At 49.4% G+C, this 7,790-nt stretch overlaps 1 protein-coding gene and 1 long non-coding RNA gene across 15 annotated transcripts in view; one reads left to right on the forward strand and one right to left on the reverse strand.

The window, feature by feature from the left end:
• Positions 1-1,188, forward strand: part of LOC114008797 (uncharacterized) — an 8,867-nt gene extending 7,679 nt beyond the window's left edge. The window contains exons 2-3 of the long non-coding RNA XR_003550296.1: positions 677-761; positions 1,127-1,188. This is a non-coding gene — a long non-coding RNA (uncharacterized LOC114008797). The remainder of the gene's footprint in view (positions 1-676; positions 762-1,126) is intronic.
• Positions 1-7,790, reverse strand: part of PGAP2 (post-GPI attachment to proteins 2) — a 48,732-nt gene that overhangs the window by 19,835 nt on the left and 21,107 nt on the right. For 10 of the 14 annotated variants that reach the window (XM_027773940.1, XM_027773924.1, XM_027773945.1 and 7 more), the window contains 2 exons: positions 7,379-7,493; positions 5,027-5,201 (listed from right to left, as the gene is read on the reverse strand). In XM_027773940.1, the coding sequence (XP_027629741.1) occupies positions 5,027-5,160 (134 nt within the window). In that variant the 5' untranslated portion in view covers positions 5,161-5,201; positions 7,379-7,493. Of the gene's footprint in view, positions 1-563; positions 1,135-5,026; positions 5,202-7,378; positions 7,494-7,738 lie in introns of those variants that run through there. The other 4 variants (XM_027773939.1, XM_027773946.1, XM_027773943.1 and 1 more) reach the window with 4 other exon arrangements.

The raw sequence follows: 7,790 nt of genomic DNA on the forward strand, positions 1-7,790 counted from the left end.
CTTCACCCAAGTTCAACCAGGAACACTGGGAGTGCCTAAGAACCTATTTCGAGGGGGCCACAGGCTACCAGTCATCCCACCCCCAGGCTCTGAATAATCCACGCCTCAGGCCAGCAGTCCCCTGAGCCCAAAATACAGGGTCCCTTTGGAGGCCCAGATCCCCATCTCCTTGTGAACACAGTCCTCCTTAAGGATACAGTCCAAGGTTTGAGGGGTCACAGGAACTTTCTCCACTCAGCTTGAGTCAGTTGTGCTAGACTAGATTCAGGAAACCTCTGTCCAGGTCAGATCCAGACCCGGGGAGCTGGGCTTCTTTCCCATACCCTTCTCTCTCCTGGCAACCCCTGACCACCATGACTGCTGAAGTTGGGATCCCCTCTGGGGCAAGCTGGGGCAAACAGAAATGGCCTAGGACCCTGTTGGCAGCCGCAAGCCCCACAACCTGTATCTGCTCAGCATTCCCCTTGGGACTCATACTTCCCTCCATTAAGAAGATCCAGTCCACTAGTCCAGCTCCGCATCAGGGGTGGGGCGGAATGAGAGGCTCACTAAGCGACACTCACACTGGGCGCTGAAGAATCCTGAGCTTGGGTTGAGGGCTCTAGCCAGACTGAGACTGTTCTAAGGGTGGAGGGTCCCACCCCCAGCTCCTCAGGGCCTGCCCTCCCGCCCACAGAGTCCAACTCTTCACGCCTGCCCAGGCACATAGCCTTCCCAGGATCAACAAGGCCATGTCATAAATCCGGGAACATTCTGCAAAGGTATGAAGCGATAGTGGCTGAGGTCAGCCTACAGTTTCCTTGCCAGGGATGGGGGTGGGGGCCTTTCTGAGGGTTATGTACCAGGATATAGGCAGATTTATAGGAAGGGAATGAGAAAAAGCAGAACAGGATCTGACCCTTTTTTGTTGGAGCAAGACCGAGTATGTTTGTAAGGTCTCATTAGGGAATTGGCTAATCCTGAGAGAACAGAATCGGGATCCAAAGAGATCTAGACAGGCCTGAATATGACATACCAGTGTCCAGCTTGTACCGGTGCAGAAAGAGCCAATGGCAGCTCAGGCTGCATCAACAGAGGTCTATAAACAGTAATAGGAATGAACAGTCCTGCTCTGCCTCCTGCCCAGGCCACCTGGAGTCCAGCACACAGTGACCAGCACACAGTGACCAACTGGACCAAGACCAAGGGTAAATTTCAAGGTAGGAAAAAGCCTAGAGACCCTGTCCTGTGAGGATGGCCTGAAGGAACTGGAATTATACTACCTAAAAGACAGACTCAGGGACCCCATTACTGCCTTCTTGTCTCTGTAGAGCTGACTTGAAGCCAGGAAGAGAGAATAACTTTGTGGTTATCAAAGCAGAACCAGGGGCAGGGCATTGGTTCACCAGAGAGTGTATGTTCATTCTAAGAAAGAGCTTCTTGGGGTCCAGCATATGGCATAATGATTACATTGCTGGACTGCGACATACTCAGTCATGGTTTGAGTCCTGGACCTAGTGGTTTAAAACTCACACTGGGCCTGTGCACGTGGTTGCCCAAAATCTCAAGAAGAGAATGGCAGAGAAGTGATTGCAGCATGGCCATCCCCTCTGGTGGATGATTTCTCGCTTTCTGTCTCTCTCTCTCTCCAGCGAGTATAAGAGCCCTATAGCAAACATCTCTCTCAAAAAATAAAAAAGAAAGAACTTGCTAATTCTTAGTTACTAAGAAACCTCCTTAAAATAGGCAACCTGGGGAGGAAGGAAACTCTTCCATTACCAAGGATGTACAACCAGAGTCAAAGTCACCAATTATAAGTCTGTCAAACTAGGTTGTTTTTATTAACAAACAACAGTAATTTTTATTAATAACTTTTTTGAGTGAGATTTTTGCTATAGGGCACGTGCGCTCACCAGAGAGACAGCAAGCAAGAAATCACCCCTCAGCTCCCCAGAAGGGATGGCCATGTCGCAATCCCTTCTCCTCTATTCTCCTCTCAGGATTTTCAGCACATACACACACGTGCCCAGTGTGAGTTTTAAGTCAGCAGGTCTGGGATTCAAGCTGCAGTGAACTATGTGAGAGTCCAGCAATATAACCATTACGCCAACTGCTGATCCCCATAATAAAATATTTTAATTTTTTCTTAATAATAAAATATTTGAGGACCAGCAGATAGCATGATGGCTACATCTCTGGACTCCCATGTAGTCGACCGTGGTTCAAGTCCCAGACCCGGTGACAAACTCACGCCGGGCGAATGTGCGTGCGTGCCCAAGATCCCAAGAGGAGAATAGAGGAGAAGGGATTGCAGCGTGGCCATTGCCCCTGGGGACTGATTTCTTGCTTTCTGTCTCTCTGTCTCCCTCTGTCTTTTTGGCAAGCACACGTGCCCTATAGCAAAAACCTCTCCAAAATAATAATAATAAAATGTTGGGGCCGGCAGGTAGCGTGGTGGTTAGGGGTGCTGGACTCCCACATGGCTGACCATGGTGCGAGTCACAGATCTGGCGGCCAGCTTTCTCACTTTTTCTCTCTGTCTCTCTCTCTCTCTGTCTCTCACTCTGTCTCTCTCTAGTCAAATTAAAAATAAATAAATAAAATGTTATTTCACTAGAGTTTGCCATTCCTGGGATACTCTAGAGTGGGAAATTCAGAGTGTATATGAAAATCCCCTAGTATTGGGACTAGCAGATGGCGTAATGGCTATGTCACTAGACTCCCATGTCGTTGACTGTAGTTCAAGTCCTGGACCTGGTGGCTTAAACTCACTCTGGGCATGTGTGCATATGTGTCTAAGATCTCAAGAGGAGAATGGAAGGGAAGGGATTGCAATGTGGCCATCCCTCCGGGGGGGTGATTTCTCGCTTTCTCTCTCTGTCTCTCTTTCTGGTGAGCGCATGCACCCTATAGCAAAAACCTCTCAAAAAAAAAAAAAAATCCCCTAGTGGCTCTAATAGGGTAATCCCAAGGAGTGGGGACAAAATACTCATAGGGCCTAATATGATTCAAAAGGGCTAGGTACCCCTCCAGCAACTAGCTATGCCTTAGTTCCCTAACTAGTATGCCAAGATGGGTAATAGGTATACAAAATATGCTGAGGTTTTTGATCCTATTAGCCCTTGGGGTCAGCCAACGGCAATAAGAGCCTTTTCGGTTTAATTCCATATGCTGTAAAATGTCATTTTGTTTGGACTATGACTGCCTTATCCATGCCTTCCTTTCCCAGGGAACTGGGCTGGGGAGGTCCTACCCATTTATTCAACTAATACTTTCTAGATCAGATGTAGTTCCTACCTTCAAGGAAACCCTGGCCTGATGGGGAACACAGACACAAACATGATATGGTAAAACTGTATGAGAGACAACATAAAGAACCATACGTATCAGAGGAAGGGCTAATTAAGTTTGCCCAAAGGAGGCTAAAGAAGACTGTTTAGAGGAAGAGACAGTTGGGCAGGGTAGGATGAACAGAAGTTGGCCAAAGTAAAGGAATATTTGATGTATTATCTGAGATATGTACTAGGTCAGAAAACAGTGATCCTACCCTCAGGTCACCTGGTCACTCTCTTTTCTCTGGTCCTGTTCCTTCTGCTAGAGCCCAGCCTAAATCTCATCATGCTGGTGCCCACAGTTCAAGGTCCAGGTCTACCTACTGACTAATCAGGAGGAGGGAAAAGTTCAAGTCATATGAACCAAACAAGTGGGCCTCCACCCCATACTCCCAGTTAGACCTCACTGCTAAATCCTAGCTCTTTCTCTGGAGCAGATGCTCTTTGTAGGAATGTGGGGACCCCGGAGCTCTCTCTGAAGCAAGTCACAAAGGCACCCCAGAGCTCTCTTCAGGAACTCTGCCTCATTTCCACCTACAGATTCTAGGCCACCTTTATCTCCTACTTCATCTTCTAACCTGACAATCTCTTCCTCTTCGCTCTTCTGCTCCTTATCCTTCACACTCCACAATCCACTTTTCCATCCTTCCTCTATCTAGAGCTCTATACCAGCGCTGAAAAGGACAGAAATTATCAGCCTCACTTTAGACATGGGGAAACTAAGGCTTGGTCCCTGTGTCCCAGGTAATGCAAAGTCAGTGTCAGAGCTAAGAATGTAACAGAGGTCAACACAGGTTTCACCCCATTTGGCCCAATAGCCTAAAGAGAAAGAATTCTTACATTTTTCCATTTGACCCAGCATCTCATATCCCTGTTCAGATGATAAACAGTCATCCACAGAACTTCAGAGGGCATGGGACCCACCCAAGAACATGTACACAAGCCCATAATCAGGTCCCCATACAGACAGGAACAAGTTTTTTGGTTTTTTTTGTTTGTTTGTTTGTTTTTTGTCAGAGAGACAAGGAAGGGGTGAGGGAGAAAGTGCCTGCCATGGGGAATGGTCACACTGCAATCTCTTCTCAATTTCTCTCCTTCTGGGATTTGGGCACACATGCACACATGCCCGACATGATTTGCTTTCTTTTTGTTTTATTTTGTTTTTTTTTTGAAGCTATCAAATCCAGGACTTGAACTGCGCTGTCAGCCATGTGGGATCCAGCTCCCTTGCCCATTAGCCCAATGGCTGGCCTGATATCATTTCTCTTATATACTTACTGCACTCAAGTCATCACATACCATCACATCCCTCAGAGTCACACATGCACACACATATACAGAATCAAACCCCCTGAAGACAGGTACAAGTCCACAGTGCCACAATAAAATGCCCAATGCCCCCAGCCCAGTCCTATTCTCCTTCCACCACCCCCTCCAAAAAACCATAGATGTCTTGAATCTGCCCCTCCATAAAGTAAGAATTGGGCTCTGGGTTCAGGGTGGGGGGCAACTTCAGTGTTCCCAGCCCCTAGAACCTTCATGGAAGGTGGACGGAGACTAATTCCTGAGGTCTCAATTTGTTGGTAGCCCCCCAGCAGCTCAGCGTGTTTGATAGACCCCACTGGAGAGCTAGCTAATGCTGTTAAAATAGAATCGAGATCCGAAAAAAGATTCAGATGGGGTGTATATAAGGAATCAGTCCCCCCAAGCCCTACCCCACAATGTGTGGCCGTTGTCTCCTTGAAGTGGAAGAGCAGGGACCAGAGGATGCAGAAGAGGAAGGCGACAAGTGGACAGCAGACCGTGACCAGGGCCACCAGGGTGAAGCGGAGCCGGACCAGGGTCCCATCCCGGTCCAGCGGCAGTGGGACCTGGTACATCTTGTCAGACCTGGGGATGGAGTGGCGTGCTGTCAGGGCCCCAGGCAGTAGGACTGGGAATCGATGGTGAAGTCAGCGCTTGTTCTCAGTCCTAAACTTAGCTGTGCTATGGGGTGGGGAGTCTGAGAAGGAAGCCACTTAAACTTGGACAGCTCCTGCCCTGGACAAGGAAGAATGACTTAGAATCCCAGGATAATAACCTCAATTTCAGAGGGGAGACAATGAACCAAATCTGTGCTAAATAAAGCACATTCCAGTACATTGGAATACCTTTTACTCACTCCACTGCCTGGCTCGACAGGTCTGGGACTACAGAAGCTGTTTAACTGGTTTCTCCTTGTTTGGAGAACCTAAAACCTACCCGTGGTCTGAATGGCCTTTCTCCTCTCCCAGGCCTCTGAGTCTCAGGCCCTGCTTCCAGGCTTCAGGGCCTCTCATCAGCTCAGCACTTCATCCACCAGCCCAGGGCCCTCCTGCACCTTTAGTCCCCTCTCAGGATCTGTGTGCTCTGTTTGTCTGCACTGTAGTCCACAGCAGCGGGGACTCCATGGAAGCCAAAAGAACCTGGATGCCCTGCTTGGCCCTGCTTGGCCCCACCTGCTGCCTCATGTGCTCTGAGGGTGAAAGGCTTTGCAGCATCAGGCCTGGCATAAGCCTGGGCTTGCTGTTTGAGAGAGTTGCTTGGTCAGCTTCCGGAGGCTTCTCAGTGCCTGGGGGACTGTGCACCCCTATCCTGAGACTAGGTGATGGCTCCTGAGCACTGTGACCTCTCCCACAGACAAGAATATTGAAGGTCAGCAAGTATAATAGCTAAGTATGCCCCAACAATCCTAGCTCAGCCTCCCTCAGTATATAAGAGAAGCTGAGGGAGGCTGGAATCTGCTCAGGGTCACACAGCAAATAGATGAAAGAGCCAGGAGTAGGGAGATTGCGTGGCCTAAGAAGTTACACACTGTAACTTTGGCCTTCCTTGACTCCTTCCTCTACGGGTCAGAGCTCTGGGCAGAAAGGTCAAATTAGGACTGGAGGGAAAAAGGGAGGAATAAAAGGTAAAACCAAATCCTACAGAGCTGAGTTCATCAGTCATTCTCCTTGTGAAGACAGAGAAACCAACACACAGAAAGCCTGTTCTCAAAGCATCGTGCAGAACCTGAGGAAAAGCCATCTCTAGAACTTAAGACTTTTGTTGCCAATCTAGGGTTGACTCCAAATACATAAAAGAACCTGCATTAAAAAAAAAAAAAAAAAAAAAAAAAAGAACCTGCCTTTCTGGTTTCAAAGGCCTTGCCAAATCAAGTCCCAACTCTTCCGAGTTCCACCCTCAGTATTCTCTAGTTCCACCCTCAGGAAGAACCCTGGCCTCAGTTAAGACCAGCCTCCCGGCATTCCAGAATATGCAGGAGGACCCACCTTTGGATTTTCATCCATCTTCACCCACCCACCTCTCTGCCAGGCTCAATCAGGCAGCCTGCCCTAACTGTTCAAGTTCCTTTTTCTCTTTTAGGAGTCAGGGATCTCACCGGAAATTTGGAAGTGGCTCTAGTGGCCCTCCCAGATCAAACACATAGATCATCCCTAAATGGGTTACAAGTCCTCCAGGACTCTAGGTCAGGAGCACTTTTCCCACCCAGCACACACCCGCAGACCCGGCAATGGCACCAGCTCTAACCCCTTCTCCCCCCTCCCAATTCCCACCTGAAGTCAGCTATTCCAGATCCCTCAGGAACCCCTAGGATTCCTAACTAAAGACCAGATCTCTAGGGACTGAATAGGCACTCCTCAAAGCAGGAGGGTGATGGGGAGGTTCAAGGGAGAGCCTGTTACACTTCCAGGAGGTGTGCCTGGTCTTCCTTCTAACAAGGGTTTAGAAAAGGCCTCTCCACCAAAGAAGGAGCTCATAGCCAAGGGCAAAGGTGCAGCCCTCAGACAGCTCTGACGTCCTCCCAGGTTCTTAGGTGAAAATAGCTTTCTGGAAGTATTTCCGCCTCATCTCCAAAGTCCCTGGAGATCTTCTCAGCCTCCAGTCCTAATCCACACACTGGCACCCTGAGCACTGGGCACCCTGCTCCATGCTTGACATACTATACATTGTGTTATGAATCTTCATATGAGATACGCTAAAGTCTCTATATTTTTTCCATTTTACGGAAGAAAAAACTGAGGTTCACGGAGGTTCAAAACACTTACACAAGGTCACAGGCTAAAAACTGGCAGGGCCGGGACTGTATACTATTTTATGGGGTTCCAGAGCCCCCTGCATCTCCATCTTCAGCACCTACGGGGAATCTTGCTCAGGAGGTCCCTGTGGATTGAAGAAGGGAGAGATCTAGCACAGCGTACTCAGCACCATGTCGCGGGCCGGGGAGGGGGGAGTGTCAGCACAACGAGCCCAGAAAGCAACCGCGCTGGGATCGAGTACCTGCCGGAGGAGGGCTGGCACCAGGACCCCGAGAGCTTGGGGCCTGGCCCAGCGGAGGCCAGACCGCGTGGCCGAGCTCTCCCCCAGTAGGCTGCCCGGCGGTCTGGCACACCCATCCCCGTACTCACCCTGGCGGTGGTGGCGAGGAGGCCGCTCCAGCCCCAGCCCGGAGCCGGCAAA

Source organism: Tupaia chinensis, unplaced genomic scaffold (genome assembly GCF_000334495.1).
Source record: "Tupaia chinensis unplaced genomic scaffold, TupChi_1.0 Scaffold000047_1, whole genome shotgun sequence".
Taxonomy (NCBI): Eukaryota; Metazoa; Chordata; class Mammalia; order Scandentia; family Tupaiidae; genus Tupaia; species Tupaia belangeri.